The 18,281-nt window shown below is 41.1% G+C and overlaps 1 protein-coding gene and 1 long non-coding RNA gene across 3 annotated transcripts in view; one reads left to right on the forward strand and one right to left on the reverse strand.

The window, feature by feature from the left end:
• Positions 1-407: 407 nt before the first annotated feature.
• Positions 408-11,305, forward strand: LOC148369295 (uncharacterized). The gene is made up of 3 exons (XR_015849996.1): positions 408-564; positions 663-713; positions 11,151-11,305. It is a non-coding gene; the product is annotated as an uncharacterized LOC148369295 (long non-coding RNA).
• The window catches only part of rarga (retinoic acid receptor gamma a), an 84,046-nt gene continuing 72,028 nt past the window's right edge, over positions 6,264-18,281 (reverse strand). For both annotated transcript variants that reach the window (XM_088331242.1, XM_088331243.1), the window contains 7 exons: positions 14,399-14,547; positions 14,000-14,141; positions 12,097-12,260; positions 11,553-11,729; positions 11,093-11,297; positions 10,839-10,997; positions 6,264-9,665 (listed from right to left, as the gene is read on the reverse strand). In XM_088331242.1, the coding sequence (XP_088187368.1) occupies positions 9,298-9,665; positions 10,839-10,997; positions 11,093-11,297; positions 11,553-11,729; positions 12,097-12,260; positions 14,000-14,141; positions 14,399-14,547 (1,364 nt within the window). In that variant the 3' untranslated portion in view covers positions 6,264-9,297. The remainder of the gene's footprint in view (positions 9,666-10,838; positions 10,998-11,092; positions 11,298-11,552; positions 11,730-12,096; positions 12,261-13,999; positions 14,142-14,398; positions 14,548-18,281) is intronic.

Genomic DNA, 18,281 nt, shown 5'->3' on the forward strand with positions numbered 1-18,281 from the left:
CTTGTTCACCGGGAGTTTGAAATTTATGAGCCGCTGCGCCCACTTCTCCACATGACCTTAGCACCCATGCAGCTCTTTTTTCCTCCCCACTCACAATCAGGGGACCAAGACACAGTGCACGACTTCCCTCTAGTGGCAAAACTTGAAAATGCCTGCTGGACCTCACACTCGCAGGTTTAAAAGATTAATGTGGAAAATGTACTTTAAATGATGTGTTTTGTAAAATCAAAGATATTTGTAAAACAAATTAGAAGACTTCATTTAAATCGTTCATTCAGAAATGTATTTATTCTAAATTTGACCTTAAAAATAGTCTTACGCAATTTTTCACCGTGACGTCACAGAAACTTCCGGATTTCTCTCCAATGGTGGCTGTCCCGGAGAAACCCTCCGATGTAATTCGAGTACAGCTGCGCGTGTGATAAAAACAAAACGAAACAAAACAAAATGTTGCTTTAAACAACTCAAGAGTTGAAGTATGAAAACATCACGTCTCATTTAAAACGAAGACGTGTCGAGAAGTGCAATTCTTGGAAACAAAACACTTCGTTCTTTACTTCATAAGTAAGTTGTTCTAAATAGCAAATATGCTTGCTATTATTGTTTGCAAGGTTCTGTTATGCAATTCAACCAACATTAAATGTATTTGGTTACTTTGATAGGAAATTGTAGAGTCTCTGGTTGTGCTGCATAAACATTAACGTCACTGGAAGGTAAGCAGGCTTGGCCGTTTCTTGTGACGTCACGCAAACACCCGGAAGTAGACAACGGCCATAATGTCTGAACTCATCCTTGCAGACTCTGTCAAGCTGCTGGTCTGCCGTATACATGTTTCTCTTAGACGCGCTAAAAAAAAAATCATCTTTTTTGGTGTTTGGGTTGGCATTTGGACTCGATTTAAAACAGCCCTTTCCTTAATTTCATCATTTTCATCCTCAAATAAATGAAAACAACCCGCACATGGGGGAAATCACTAACCCCGCACCTAACAAAAACATCTCCTTTCATCCAGCCTATTGCGCTAAGTGGCCAGAACGCCGATGAAAAAAGTAAGATTAAAGCAGATAGGCGCGCTCATATATAATGGCTCTTTGAACTCAGTTGGGCATCATCAGCTGTAAACGATATAAAGTGAGAAATATTAATCTTAAACTGACTACGGTTCTGTACTTCAAGTATTTTGTTAAAAACAAAAGAAAAAGGTAAATTAATATCGTAAAAAAAAATCAGATTTGTTTAGCACCGACGTGACCTGTATCAGATCTGTTGAAGTGTGTCTGAACGGCACATATCTGTTTTTTTTCACACAAGACCCAGGCCATTGTCATATATGGTCCTAAATCTTTTGGAATGTGACTTCTGTGTGAACGGACGTCACAAGAAGCATACATGCGGCCTGCACATCATTGATGGGCAGGGGAAATCAATAACCGTAGTGGGCGAAAACACAAGAGGGCGTTCGATGAGGAGAAAGGGTTTTTTGGATAACTCTGTTCAGCCACCCGATGCACAATACCTTTCAAATAGCTTGTAATGCTCCACCGTTAGCATCCATGGGTACATCTGGTATCACTGAGCGCATTGCGTGTGACACCACGTGTCCTCTTCTGCGCATGTAGGACAGATGTGGCCTTCATACAAGAGATTCATAGAAGGAGATCACATACAAGTCGCATTTAGTTTGAAACAGGATCTCTTATTTTAAAGTAACATACCTCATTTGACCGTCAGTAAAATAACAACATTGTAATGGCGAAAATAATAATTAGCTAGATTCTTCGTTACTGAAAAAAAACTAATTTCCAACATTGGTGACAACATTCGGACAACTCATGTAGTAGGCTGGGTGTAGCCCAGAAAGTTCAACTCATTATTATTGTGATTGACATTTGAAATATGGCGTTCAAAGCTCTTTTTTGTCTGTTATTAAACATTCAACACATTACAACAACAAATGCTCAATAATGTACAAACGAAATCCAATACACTAGAGAAAAGTGTGTGGTGCCGGGATTAGGGTTAAATGAGGCAATCTCTGGGTCTCATTTCAGGCAGCGAACAGCGCACTATCATCGGAAAGGCTTTGAAGCGTGTCCGAGGGTCGGATTGCGTTAATTCTGAGCCTATTTCTTCACTCACCAAATGATATACATTATATATATATATATATATATATATATATATATATATATATTTCCATCCATCCATTATTTGCAGCGCTTATACTCAGTAGGGTCGCGGGGGTGTTGGAGCCCATTCCAGCTATCTTCGGGCAGTGGGCAGGGGACACCCTGAACTGGTTGCCAGCCAATCGTAGGGTACACAGGGACAGACAACTCATTCGCTCATTCACTCCCAGGGACAATTTGGACCGTCCAATTAACCTAACAAGCATGTTTTTGGAATGTGGGAGGAAACCGGAGTGGCCGGAGGAAACCCACGCAAGCACAGGGGGAACATGCAAACTCCACACAGGGAGTTTGATCTCTCGACCTCAGAACTGTGCCGCACATGCGCTAACCACTGCAACGCCGTGCTGCCCTATATATACAGTGCATCCGGAAAGTATTCACAGCGCTTCACTTTTTCCACATTTTGTTATGTTACAGCCTCATTCCAAATTGTATTAATTTAATCTCTTATCTCAAAATACTACACAAAATACTCCATTATGACAATGTGAAAACGTTTTTTTTTTTACTCTTTTTGAATTCATTAAAAATAGAAAAATAAGAAATCACATTTACATAAGTATTCACAGCCTTTGCTTAGTACTTTGTTGATCCACCTTTGGCAGCAAATACAGCCTCAAGTCTTTTTGAATATGGTCCCACAAGTTTAGCACACCTATCTTTAGGCAGTTTTGCCCATTCTTCTTTGCAATAAGTCTCAAGCTCAATCAGGTTGGATGGGAGACGTTTGTGCACAGCCATTTTCAGATCTCTCCAGAGATGTTCGATCGGATTCAAGTCTGGACTCTGGCTGGGCCACTCCAGGACATTCACGGAGTGGTTCTGAAGCTAATCTTTTGAGATCTTGGCTGTGTGCTTTGGGTCGTTGTCCTGCTGAAAAATGAACCTTCGCCCCAGCCTGAGGTCAAGAGCGCTTTGGAGCAGGTTTTCATCCAGGATATCTCTATATATTGCTGCATTCATTTTTCCTTCTATCCTGAATAGTCTGCCAGTTCCTGCTGCTAAAAAACATCCCCACAGCATGATGCTGCCACCACCATGCTTTGCTGTAGGGATGGTATTGGCCTGGGGATGAGCGGTGCCTGGTTTCCTCCAAACATGACGCCTGGCATTCACACCAAAGAGTTCAATCTTTGTCTCAACAGACCAGAGAATTTTGTTTCTCATGGTCTGAGAGTCATTCAGGTGCTTTTTGGCAAATTCCAGATGGGCTTCCATGTTACTTTTAATAAGGAGTGGCTTTCGTCTGGCCACTCTACCATACAGGCCTGATTGGTGGATTGCTGCAGAGATGGTTGTCCTTCTGGAAGGTTCTCCTCTCTCCACAGAGGAACGCTGGAGCTCTGACAGAGTGACCATCGGGTTCTTGGTCACCTCCCTGACTAAGGCCCTTCTTCCCCGATCGCTCAGTTTAGAAGGCCGACCAGCTCTAGGAAGAGTCCTGGTGGTTCCAAATGTCTTCCATTTACTAATAATGGAGGCCACTGTGCTCATTGGGACCTTCAAAGCAGCCGAAATTTTTCTGTATCCTTCCCCAGATTTGTGCCTCAAGACAATCCTGTCTCGCAGGTCTACAGACAGTTCTTTTGACTTCATGCTTGGTGTTTGTGCTCTGACATGCACACTCAACTGTGGGACCTTATATAGACAGGTGTGTGCCTTTCCAAATCATGTCCAATCAACTGAATTTACTGCAGGTGGACTCCAATTAAGCTGTAGAAAGATCTCAAGGATGATCAGTGGAAAAAAGATGCACCTGAGCTCAATTTTGAGCTTCATGGCAAAGGCTGTGAATACTTATGTAAATGTGATTTCTTAGTTTTCTATTTTTAATACATTCAAAAAAGTAAAAAAAAAAAAACGTTTTCACATTGTCATAATGGAGTATTTTGTGTAGAATTTTGAGATAAGAGATTAAACTAATACAATTTGGAATGAGGCTGTAACATAACAAAATGTGGAAAATGTGAAGCGCTGTGAATACTTTCCGGATGCACTGTATATATATATATATATATATATATATATATATATATATATATATATATATATATATATATATATATATATATATATATATATATCGCCAATCTTTATTAGGTTTCAGCTATTCCAGCTTTTTATTATTTCAGTCATTTCTATCATCTCATTTAGCCGTGACAAATCTACCTCATGATTGATATTATAAAGAACGTTTAGTTCTTTACTTTGTAATATAATCACCAAACTCATTGATATATCCATTCATTCAGTGGTTATTTAGTCTCTACAGTGTTCCACATGGAAGTTAGACGTCATTGAGTTTAAACGGTAATAGCTAGAAACAGTCTGGACAAAGGACTGGTTTAGGACTGAGATTTGGAATTTTACCACTCTACTGACTTTCGTTTCGTTCTTGTCATAGCCCGCTGTGTTCTGCCCCTTTGGTATATAAACCATAGTCGGCCATTTTGAAAGCGCACTTGTGAAACTATCAGTCTTGTTCTGTACACACAAGCCCAGGATATTCTGTTTTATTTGTATCAGTTGTTTTATCGTAATAAAATCTTCAAATGAACTGCTCATCCAGCACTTTTTTTTTTACCTGTCTTATCGCGCGACCCGGACCTTGATTTGAACATTGAATGAAGAAAAAGTATGTCCTCCTTTATTACTCAGCACCCCTTGGGTCAGAGACCATTTGTAGAACAATAGAATGCAATAGTATACAAATTATATTTGTTCTTATATTATGTTGTTTTAACAACAGACGTGGGTAGTAACGATTTACATTTACTCCGTTTCATTCACTTGAGTACGTTTTGGGACATTTTGTACTCCTAGGACAGATGTCTCCAAAATCTTTCAAGCCGAAAACTACTTTTTGTTACTAATTAGCGCAAAGGGCACCCAGTTTGACATGCATTTTTAAAAAAACAATTTATTGTGTTATTACTATGTTATTATCAGATTAAGTATTTAAAGTTAAATGGACTCGGTCAACCACTTATAAAAATCATTTTATTAGAAAATCACAATGTCGCAGCACTGGTGAGCTATTTTCCGAACAGCTGCGCGTGCACCTCAGCTGTCCGTAGGAGGCACCCTGGTCCACGCGGGCCCAACGTTGGAGACCCCTGTTCTAGGAGTATTTTTCAATTATTATACTTCTTACTTTAATTGAGTAGATTTATGAATAGGAAAGTGTACTCTTACTCTGCTTCATTGGGCTACATGAACACATTCCGTCCGTCTGTCTCTGCTAAGGAGCATTTATTTTGTCAGAGACCTCGTATCTTTTAATTAGATTTGACCAGTTACAGTTATCAGGTGACACTTGTGAGCAGTGTTAGGAACGTTTTTAGTATTTACTGTACTGTATGCACAGTGAATATAGCTGTAGCCTCACATATAATATGCATAGATACATATATAATTTTAATCTATAGAGGGTTCACCCGTCTAAGTACACAGACTTACAATTAGATAGACTTGTAATTTAGTGTTGATTGGATGGACTTTGATGATCTGATTGAATGGTTGTTTAAAAAACAACACCACATAAGATGTTGCTAAAGTTACTCAGCACTTATGTGTAGTTTTTTTCACCAAGTACTTTTTTGCTTTCAATGAAGTAACGTTATATTTGTACTTGAGTCATATTATTCTGAAGTAACAGTACTTCTACTCAATTAAATTTTGTGGCTCCTCTACCAAACTCTGATTAAATGCTTGTAAACAATCTAGTTGTGTAGTCTGTCTCCTATACTGCTTAGTTGTACTACAGCTCACCAGCAGCTCTATAATATAAAGTGGGCAATAGAAGATAGAGATTGATGGATTTTGGTCAAGGGCCACATCAAATCCTCTTACATGCTATACTGGCCATGAACCGCAGGTCCCTGAACGTTTAGTGTTTAATCGCTTGATTGATTGGGTGGATGGATCTAGCACGAGCACAATGGCATTGTCTTTCAAAGGTGTGATTTGCAACAAACCAATTCGTTTTTTAAAGTTTTAACTACCTAAAATATAAGTAAAGTTATACTAATGAGTAAAATGTTTTTATATTTAAAAAAAAAGGTCAGAGAATGTCACAAAAGTAGTTTATTGTGCCTCTTACTGTTTATATGGCTTTTCTTTGTATAACAAGAGTTGACATAAACAATGGGTACACAACAATTTGGCCATGTTGAAAAATAGAATGATGAAAACGGCATCATCTCAAATTTTCGGCCTGCATCAACATTATGTTAACATGGTAACAGCCCAGCAGAGAGTCAACACACAAAGAGACTTGAGTGTGTGACAGCACCGTAACAGCGGACATCCTATTGCTGAAAACACGCTTGCGCACAGTTAGCCCAAAATTATTCATCTCACTGCAACCTTTTCCAGAGGAATTAATGTGAATTTATATCTGGACAGCAGTGTCTTTGTCACATTTTTCTTTACACTTTAAAAATATCTTAATGGATTGATTGAGCTTCCACAGCATTTAAAAATGATGCAGTTTAGTGAAAGCATAATCTACAATTACAGTTGTAAATGTTAAATAAACAAAAAGTAAATGTAAAAAAATAATCCAGTTTTACATGAAGTAATAATTGCCCAATAATCTTTCATCAGTCTTACCTTTAATTTAAAACAAAAACGCCATTAAAGTATAAAAGTGCTTAAGTAACTATTTGGAGTTATTCACCATATGCCGAATCATCACGAAAAACACAGCTTAAGTGTTTTCCTGCTCCATCAACTATATGGAAATTTCCAGCACATTCTTGCATCCCCTTGTCTTGTGAAAACAACAGGGTACATACGACTATAAAAACACTTGACTGAGATATTTTTCTCAGCCATGCACATGAACGTAGTACAATAAAAAAATGTGTATCAAGTAAAATACATTTGAAAAGTGGATTGTAAATAAGTACTTCGATGTCCGACCACATCTGGTCTTTAAACAGCACAGAAGTAGTCAGTTTGACAGGGTAGTGGAGTGCTTGTTGTTAATCAGACATCCTACTTCTTGGTAAGAAATTTCTGCATCAAAATAACATTATTTTTTGCATAAAATGCATCACCTTTGCGTCAAAGGTCGGATAAGCAATTTTATTATTGCCCATAGTCTAGTGTGAAAGGGCTTCAAATCACAAGCCATGCATCATTTAATCAAACAACTGGTGTTCATTTTCACTTCTCTGTATTCTAAGGCATTTTACCTGTAAAACCGTTTTCTTCCCTTATATTTGAGCTTACTTGTCTTTAAGTCCTGCTAAGGCTTTCGGTTTGACATTAACTGATGCACAACTTCCGGCAATGAATGGGGAAGAGAAATTGTTAATATTGATTTGAAAAAAACAACTTTTGAGTCACTTTCAGCTAATAATCTGCCTTCAACAACTAAAAAAGAAAATCACAATTGAAGAATGTTGCTGAGGTAAATGAATAATTTCGGGCTTCACACACACACACACACACACACACACACACACACACACACACACACACACACACACACACACACACACACACACACACAACTGATAATGAGGAGACCCGCCCACATTCAAGTTATGGGCCCTTTTGTCTCGTCGCTACAGTTCATATTGCTTAAAAGTGAAGGAAGAAAGTAAAATTCTGCATATCAGCTGCTTTTCCCACCACTAATTGCCAAATAAGACATTTTGGCAATATAAAAATGATACATAAGAACACATACTCCTACACATTTAAAGAGAAGAGAGGATATACACAAGAAATTATGATATAATGATGGCTTTTGGGGATGAGAAAGCAGCGTGTTGCATGGATGACAGCCTGAGCAGAGGTCGGGCAAACAATATGCCAGATGTTGCGCTGGCATCCATGCGACCTGCTTGGATTTCTATGTCACCTTCTGTGTACACTCAAAGGGGTCCAGCTAATGAAAACAGGGTCAATAATACACACTTTTAAATATTGCCTGTTCCTAGCGCTTGCAAGCAACTAGTGTTTGGTCCTCACCGAAAAGCCCTGAGTCTTATTCCAAAATATCTTCGTAATATTTTTCCTGGTTTTCACTTGCATATGTGTGCTGATTTGCCGTGTTTTTTCTTCCTTTAGTTTTTAGTTTGCGCCCCTTCCACGTCAGTATGTCTAATTAGAGAGGGCTCTGAGGTTGATTGTATTGTCGGTAAAACATGCCAATGAGTGTTTTATGTAAAAAAAAAAAGTGCTACATATACCTTCAGGTGTAAACCCACGACAGCTGAAACAAGAATATGAGTACAAATTGCTGCCGTTTGGCACCCTCCTCCCGCCAGTCATAAACTGGAAATTTCCGCTAACTTTGGCACAACATTGAATTCAAACTAGGCAGAACAGAAAAAGGAAGCGCAAAATAAATTGCTGCCAGTTTGTCAAACAATCCTCATGATTTGATTATCACTGTCGGCAACAGTGTATCCCTGTCCCCCTCCGCTGCTCTGCATAGAAGGAAAAAGAAAAACGTTGAACTGTTACGTAAGACCCAGCCTGCATTTTACGTTCCCTCTCAGAAAATTTCTCCGAAATAATGACGATAAAAACCCGAAAAAAACTATAATGGTAAATATATACGTACATATGGTCTTTCATAAATTGAGAAAATAAAATATTCACAAAAAAAGGCTAACATAATGTGATTTGGTTTTGCGATGTACATGTTTTTTTTTCGAGAAATGTGCTTTGTCCTCTAAAGATCGGAACAATAGTGGAGACGTGAGAGCTTTGCTTCTTTTTGTCATGAACATCCCGCGTTGGCCTTGACAGGAGAGTGTGTGTGTGTGTGTGTGTGTGTGTGTGTGTGTGTGTGTGTGTGTTTTTTTAATGTCATCTCTCCTTTGCTTGATGTGTCTGGAGTTAATTTGTCATGAAGCGAGTGGGCCACAGTTTAACGCTTCTGAACTCATATAAGGATCCACTGTGGAGGACATCGGAATGCCCGTGCGTGGTATGGGTTTGGTGTGAGTGTGTGTTTGTGTGGTGGGGAAGAGGGGGCGTGGTTGGAGGGCGAGAAGGCCAGCTCTTTTTATTGAGGTGGAAGATGGAGTGAGGTGATCGCTGTGCATGTCATCAATCAGTGCGTGTGTATGAAATGGCCGTCTCACTGAGCCCTCCCTACAAGGCCTTTCCTAGTGCCATCTCCATCAGTGGCATCCAGAACCCCCCACTGCTCCCCATCGCTGTCTGAGCCCCTGTCTCTCTCTTCGTCGCCTGCATCTTCATCGTCATCCTCTTCCTCCGGCGACGGCTCGCTGCCGTTCTCCGTGGCCCAGCTGTCGTCCTCGTCCTCGGCCTCCTGTTTCACCACGAGGGTGGGGGGCATTGGTGGCAGTGGGGGTGGCGGCGGCGGCGGGCTTTCGTTGCGCTCTGTTTGGTCCTCGAAAGCCTCCGGGTTCTCGAGCATCTCCCTTATCAGAGGCGGCATCGGGCCTGGGATTTCCATCTTCAGAGTGATGGCTCGTTCCGCACCTAAAAAATATGGCAGAGTCTTATCAATCTGTGTAATGATTTAACATCGAGAACGTAACATAGTTCAATAAATCTCAAACCTTGATCTGGGTTTTGATTCTTGAGGATGTATAAACATCTATTTTACCTAACAGTCTGTTAAGGTATCTCTCAATAAGATAATAATAAAAAGTGTGATAGTCAACAGTGGACAACTACATGGAGGACCTTGAGGACACAAAAATTGAAGGAGATGATCGAGGACTTTAGGAAGAAAAAGAGTGCCCCTGTATTAACGGCAAGTATGGAAAGTGTCCACACATTCAGGTTCGTGGGGGTCCTAATCTCCAATGATCTCTCCTGGACAACAAACACCACAGCCATCATTAAAAAGGCCTAGCAGTATCTACACTTCCTGAGAGTCCTCAGTAGGAACGACCTAGACAGGAAGTTGAGAGGTTACAGAGCAACGGCGATTGCTCATGGTACGGGAGCTTTACTGACACAGGAGGCTGCAGAGAACAGTGAAAGCAGCACAGTGCATTAACGCCTGCCTTCTCTCTTTTGTAATGGACATCTACTCCGCTCGGTGCCTTAGCAGAATCCAAAACATTTTCAAGGACATGTTACATCTAGCTCTTTGGACTGTTGCCCTCTAGAAGGCACTACAGGTGCATCAGAGCAAGAACCAACAGAACTAGGAACAGCTTCTTCCTCAAAGCCATCACCCCCCTGAACCCCATCTATAGCGTTGATAAACATAATGTTATGTACAACTGACACTGAGAATATGCACATATCATATGTCATTAATATATAGATTGTTTTGACGTTCTTATCCCTTTGCACATTTTACCTTTTTAATTTGTTTTACCTGCACTGAAAGGAGAAGCCCTCCGGGTTCGGTAAACTTGAATAATGAAAATAAAGGCCTTTCATTGATTTAATTGTTGCTCTTCATAAGGTTGTCCACTAGATGTCACGCTTGTCTTCGGCCTCACATCATAGACTAGCGAGTTGCCCTTCGAAGTTTTTTAAAGTTGTGTAAATGTGAAGCTTGCTTTCAGATTGCTAGTTTGACTTTTAACATGAGAAAAATTATAAGGAATTTAAGAAATACTTAATTTTGTATTTAACGTAAGATGGTTTTGTATTTTTTATTACTATTGTCTTGAATGTATAATATGTCTTTACCCTTGGTGCTGATGCCCCTAAGGTCCGTAATCTTCATGAGCATGCGGGGAAACATATGGGGCTTGTTGGGGCGGCGGCGGCGGGCGTAGATCTTTAAAGCCTCAAGCAAAGGCTCTTGCAGCTTATCCACTTTCTGGGGCTCTTCCAGATCCATGCGATCTGATGAAGAATGAAGAGAGCACTTTTAAACTATTTACTCCAGTTAACTGACATTATAATGGGGCTTTTTGCAGTGACCAATCAGGATGCATTACCTCCGCAAATGAGGCAAATGGCGCTAAGGAGACCAGTTTCCGTGTCATCCATCTCTAGGGGTAAGAGCTGTCCGGCAAAGGCGAACACCAAGTCTGTCAGCGGTCCAAAACCAGCGTTATGCATCTGAGTCCGGTTCAGAGTCAGGCCATCAGAGAAGGTCATTGTGTCCTGCTCTGGAGTGTAGCGTGTGCAGATCCTCAGCATCTAAGAAGGAGAAGGTGGGTGCAGGTTTGCTTTTTTTAATTATATTTTTAATTATTTGATTTCAACAAAGTATTTCCAAAAGACAAAAACTGTGATGTAATTTCTAATTGATCTTCTAAAAAAGGTCAGTATAAAACAGGCAAGTCATCTTTCAATACCTACAGAGCCCAGAAGGTGCCAGTATTTGTTAGATGAAAACAGCAAATCTTGTCAGATTATTCAATGGGCATTAAAATGTGGGAAAAAGATCCTAACCAGAATGTCCAGGCAGGCAGATTTAAGAAGTGTGATCTGATCAGCGATTGTGAGGCTGGTGAATCCTGGCAGCCGTTTTGCAAATTCCACAATTTTGATGATGCATTTGGTAGAGAGCTCACTGAACTTGTCCCAGAGACCCAGATCAAGCTGGACACGGTGGTCTGAGCTGGAGTTCTAAACAAACAAACAAACAAAACAGACAGACATGAAGCATAGACAAATCAGTCCACTTTTTGCGTAGGCGGTGGGCAACCCTGTTTGCATCGAGCGTGTTTCCGAGCCTCCGCAACCCATTTACATTTTACATCCATCAATAAAATTAAATCTATTTATATGTTGCATCAATCTTGGATGGGCTCACAGATGGCTAAATGGGGAACTCAATTAGTTAGGCCACCACAACACCGTGAAAGCTACTATGAATTTATGTATTCTAATGGAACTTGGGAACTGTTAATGATACTTGAGTATTACCACACACAATGGGAGCAAGGATGTGAAAGACTGTCAGGAATACATTTCAGGGGACTTTGAGACTTACGGTGGTGTATTTTCCCAGTTGGCCAAGTGATGGGAAGGTTTCTTGATGAGCTTTGCTGACTTTATTGACCAACTCTTCAAGCTCTCCACTTAGCTCATAGCTCTCAGGGAGCACTACCTCTTCCTTCACATCTTTCTTCTTCTTGTTTCGGTCATTGCGTACGGCTAAATGAAGGGACAAAAGCCAGAAAATAAAGCAATTTACTCATAGGCTGCAGCAAACCCTTGTGACCACATGTGACAAGACTCATGCTTTGTGTCGTTTCAACCAGTGTCACGCTAGGTAAACCAGAATTCGCTAACAACCGAGGTATTATTAACAGCATTGCATTTTTCCTTCAACACAGCTCAGACTTCGACTATCTGTGTTTTATCGCCTTTCTCTTCCTGTACATCTCTATATCGATTTGATAGGCCAGTCTACTCTCTCCCTCCTCTGCCTCCTCCCATTCTTTCCTTCCTCTCAGGATATCCAGTAATAGCAGAAGCACAATGTGATCCCAGTGTTAAGGTGCATCCCACGCAAAGCATTACACCCATGTGCATGTCCCAGGGGATGCACGCGGGTCGACAAACTGCCATTTGCGCCCGGACGTCCTCTCAACTTCTGTAAGGGGCCGGAGTGTTTGTCTTTCTCTGTGCAAATGGTGTGAATTATGTCAAAGCTGTGGCAACTTTATACATTTCTCACTCACAATGGGATTTGCTGTGTTGCAGAAAAAAGAACGTTGTCATATGACTGTTAGAGTCACATTGACAATCACGATATGAATGCTGCTCCCATGACTCTGACAGTAGAGGAGGGCAGAGGAAGAGAAATCACGCACAGTGTGAGCGCTTTAATCGTTCGTTTTGACTTTCCAATGGAGCTGATTAACTTGCACAAATTGAGAAGGATTTTAAAGACAGGGATAGCAGTATAGCAACAGTATCGAAAGCTATTTAGTTTTAATCCTAAAACTTGCTAAAACACATTGGGAAAAAAATAATACAGTTTTAAAACAGACATTTTTGACACAAAAATCATGTGCAGGCAATGCAACATGTTTTGTAGTGTGTTTGTATTAGGTGTCATAATTGCTGACAAGCGGCTGAGCGGTATACTGTAGAGGACTAATAACAAAATAAATACCAGAATAAATTACACAATGCATAGATATATGAATAAATAACCATATTGATTTATTCGTATAGCATGCATTTGTACGGCATTTTCTTATTTATACATTTATTTACGCACATGAGAGGGTTGTTCCTCCAACGAACTGAGGGGAGTAGCATATTGCGTCTGTAACAGACAGTAATTCATCAGCTAGTGTGCTCATTGTGACTACGGTTTTGACTGTTTTTCACATTTTGGTTTATAGGAAGATATACTGTTCATTCATGCATTTTCCAGCTGCTTAATCTCACCAGCCTGGATTTAGCTCATATTTGTGCCGTGTGTGAAATTAACAAAAAGCTTAGCTGATGTGGCCTCAAGCATTAAAGGCTAGCTTTAATCATCCTTCTAACATGGACCCTGTTTAGTCCTACCAATGTAGATTTTCGGAAAATAAAATCCAGTTTGTTGCTTGTCAAGTTAAATGTGTTTTTCATCTGTATTGTGTACCATACGATCACACTAACACCTATCTAAATATCAACATTTTAGATAACTTAATCCTAACTCAATAAATTGAAACATTTTAGGTCTTTCTATGCTAAAAGACAAACTCATAATTTTATTTCTGAGATTTGCTTTTGGGGAAAAATCCCCCAAGCCGTATTGAATCCATCTTAATGAGCATTGGAAGGGGAAAAAACGAATGATGTGTATTCCAATGCCCATCCCTCTTCACAGCCAAACATAAATTCTTGATGTGTTTGTGAGTTAGAATGTAAACTGGATTTGTAGCACTAACCTTCCTTGGACATGCCGACCTCAAAGCACTTCTGGAGTCTGCAATACTGGCAGCGGTTGCGTGTGACCTTGTTAATCTGACAGTTCTTGTCTCGGTGGCAGGTGTACACCATGTTCTTTTGAATACTGCGCCGGAAGAAACCCTAAAGCATAAGGAAGGATTCAGACAAAAAAAAAAAAAGGGGGGGGGGGGGACATTCTCCATTTTAGTGAAGCCATCAAATTACGTGACATTTAATTTCAATCCACCCTCTCCTTTTAAGATAATTTCGATTTTTAAAATGTATTTCTCTACATTTGTTCTTTCTATGCAATTTTATTCACTGATGTAATATAAACCTTGGTAATTTTTACAAATCCTCAAGTGTAGAGTAGGGTTACGACATTGAGATCTTCTCACCTTGCAACCCTCACAGGAGCTGACCCCATAGTGATACCCCGAGGACTTGTCCTGGCACACAAAGCAGGGCTTGTAGACACGAGGTGGGGGAGGTGGAGATGGAGAACTGGGCACCATCTCCTCTGAGCTGGTGCTCTGGGTCTCCACCGCTATAGAGGAGAGAAGGAAGAAAAAGAGCAGAGGATATGAGCATGTGATATGTCACAAACCATTGTCCTGCGGCAGTGATGTGCTCATTCGAATACATGAAGCATGATGACTGTTTAGAATTGCTTTCAAGGATGAAATGACAGCCAGTGGCATTTGTGTTCTTTGATTGATTTGTTTTGATCCCTGTAGCCAGCTACAGATGTTGATAAATGTTACTTCCACCCAGTGAGTTGTGTACATATATAATCTTTCCCAATTTTATTTAGTAAAAGAGCACATTTTAAGCTAGCTCTGTAAAAATAATATTGGATCAGAAATTGCCAAATGTAAACTCCGAAAACCAATTTAGATCCTGAGGAATGGTGCAACAATGACAGTTTTTCTATTTTTGTCGTTGATTGACAGATCTGTAGACAAAGCAAGGTGACAGAACAAGTCAAAACTGGCTACTGATCATTCCAGTTTGACATTGTCTCATGAGCGCATTTCACATATGTACACAGAGACATGGCTAGCAGTCAATGCACATTAAATGTGCTGCAAGTGACACAATACAAAGTGACATCAGTTGCATGACTTTAAGACGCTGTATGCTGAATTTTTTACGCTGCGTCTAGGTACAGTATTTGACACATGCGAGCAGGACGGACACAGGACATAATATATGCATCCTAAACTCTTTGTCGACCTGTGTGCTGACACACAAACAACACTAGACTATCTCTACGCATCCTTTTTCAACTTTTCCCATTAGTCACCCTTAAACTTCAACCCCCTTTCAACTTGGTATTCCACCACCTCCTGACACACAAACCCTATTTTTCTCTTGTTTCCTGGCCCTAAATTCCTTGGTAAAGGCCTGCCAGGTTTTAATAGAGGCCTCGGCTCGTAAGGCGGCCTATAAAGGCAGTCCCATAGCCTGGCTGGAGGCCCTGGCCGGGCTGACCTTCACTTTATTGGGACTCAGTCACCTTGGGCAGCTATTCACACTTGCACCAGCTGTAGCTCCCTGCCCGTTAAAAAAGAGCCAATCATAAAATGAAAACAGGAAGGCTCTAAAATTCAAACTTTTACAACGCCAACCTCCCCCCAGTATTCTCAATGGAAGGCACAGAGGGATAGCCCAAACTTAACCTACACTCCACCCCATTTGACCCCCCTTTCTCACAGCCAAGGCTGCAGCAAAAAACACCAGCTTGGATTTTTACAACGGAGGGAAGACTTCAAAAAGGAGAAAGAGGGACATAAATGGAGGAATTTGATTGAGAAGACAAAAGGGGGTTGCTGCCCGCGGGGCCAAAGGACACAGAGGAGCAAAGTCTTGTTCAAGACCAAACTGACCATTAGTACCAATTGTATTTTGGCCAAAGAAAAGCACATTGATGACTTGAACAGAAATATGTCGGACATTTTTCATCTTGTCTGCTGCAGCTCAAACATCTGTTTTTATGTAATTTAACTGTTCCAATTGATTTCTCAGGAATTCACTTGTAAATTTTTGTCCCTGAAAGCCTTGTGTTGCTGGAGGTAAAACATGTTTTCCCATTGATTTCCACAGCAAGCTCAAAGCCAAATGATCAAGGGCTTGCACTTTCTTGGCGGGAATTAAGAAAGAAGCGGGGGTCATGGGCAAAGAAGCAAACCTCTGAATATGCTGTACAACTCTGGGTATATACAATAATGACTACAGCAACTTCAAGGGTGCTGCTGAAGAAGGTTGTAAAAAGAAGACTGACGTGCTGTCAAGACAAACTGGATGACATCATCCTCAAGAGTATATTCTGGGTGGCTGATGTATAAAGTTTAAAGTTAGCTACTCCGACGTTCACAACTCTTGATCTTTTTCTGAGTTTGCCCGGGGGTCAGTACATCCATAATGCCACAGTAAGTGGACCCATTCAGTCAGCTGCCAAGAGCCCTTTTCCCCAGTCTCCTCAACTCGGCTCATCACTGTTTAGAAAACAAAGCCCTGTGAAATGAGAGGCCCTTCTTATCAGCACTCCGATGCCTAAGGCTACATTTGCATGACAATCAGTCCGCGACCTGATGATGGACGGAAGATGGAGGTAGGTGGGTGGCTTCTGTTGTTTGGGAAAGAGGAGGAGTTTGGAGACTAGAAAAAGGAATTCTTGACTTATCAGTAGCCACTGTATGTTACCCTGCCAGGTATCAACTTGCTAATCCTTTCTCTCCCTCTGCGCACCAGCTGTTGTGACCAAGGCTTAATGCATACACGCACAACCCGATGTCCACAAACTCTAGTAATACACTCACTAACTCACTGACTAACATAAAATAAATCTGGGCTACATTGAACCTAAGTACCTGACATTGTGTGGGTACGAGTGCAATAATTAGCCTCATTATGCAGGAGTATGAGCTGACAGGAATAGCGTTTTAGCTGGAGGTGACCTCACACAGGTCGATTATTTTAAATTCTGGGTCATGTTAGTGGATCAACGTATGAACAGCAGAGCAGGAAGAGGAGCATGTGGGCTCTCTGGTCACACTGAAGGGGCTGTTGTTCACTAACTGTAACTGGGAGTGCTTCTTAGAAAGGCGTGACTGTGCAGCTCATGCTTGATGTTGCAACAGCCTTTTTACTGTGCGGCATATGACAGTCTGGCAGCGTAACAAGTTCTCTTTCACAATAGGCCTGTAGCTGTTGTGGACGTGACTCGGCGGTGAGAGTGAATTTTTGATGATATGCTACTCCATAAATGCTACCCTAGCATACTAACGTGGCTCTGCAATGTGACAACAACACTCTACATAGTGTGTGAGTGATTTGCACGCAGGGTCCTATTTGTAGGTGTTCTTTTGCGCAACAAGGCACGCTCATAGCCGCGTCCACTTTTGATTTGTAAAAGCCGGACTGTACCTGACAACGTACCCATGCGCTTCACTGTTCCCCATTAAAATACCCTGCGTGTAAGGGCCTCATTACGTTCATGGTTTTGCTTTTCATGTGACAGCGAGCCGGGCCTTTGTCTCGGTCTTTACCTTCATTAAACAGGCTGCAAAGCTTACGTGTATTTGACGTAGTTTGCTGAGCAGTAAAAGGGTGTCCGGGCCTTGGTTGGAAAGAGGGGCACAAAGAAGGGTTTTCAATTCAAAGGGGTTGTTTTACTGGGCAGACAGAAGGGGCAGAAGAGGAGCAGATTGAAAAAATGGAGGATAAACAGAGGGTTGGAGCACTTTTGACCCTTTTCTGGTTGTCCTTCCTTCTCAACCTTTGTGCACACGGAGTGCCGCAGAAGCATACCTCCACCAGGACCAGGGACTTCAAAAAAAGGGGAAAAGAAATAACCACACCCGTGCTGTAGTGCCTCTTTCCTCTTTGTCTTTCAGCCCACGTCTTCCTGCCATCCCTCAGAGGCCTCTGCTGCAAGGTCCGCAGACAACACATTTATTTCTTTGCATTTATTTGGAACCAGTTTTTCCTAAGGATCTGTATCACAGCGTTTCTGACTGCATCTGTGTCCCACTTCCATTTTCCTCAGCTCACATCATTCCACCGTTTGGCTCAAGTTCTGTTGCACACAGTTGAGTCACTTGAAAGCTTCAATGTAAGAAGTCTATCAAGAGTCCATTGTGTAACTTACACAAAGCTCCGTCCCAGAGGCCACACAATGTAACCTGCCAAAAATTGTGTAATAAATTGTTGGTATACTTTTAAAGCGGGCAAAGTGGCATTTGCATTGACAAGCAGAAGAGGACAGTTTTCTTAAAG

The sequence above is a fragment of the Urocampus carinirostris genome, chromosome 3 (assembly GCF_059441175.1).
Source record: "Urocampus carinirostris isolate Australia breed hairy pipefish chromosome 3, RoL_Ucar_1.0, whole genome shotgun sequence".
Taxonomy (NCBI): Eukaryota; Metazoa; Chordata; class Actinopteri; order Syngnathiformes; family Syngnathidae; genus Urocampus; species Urocampus carinirostris.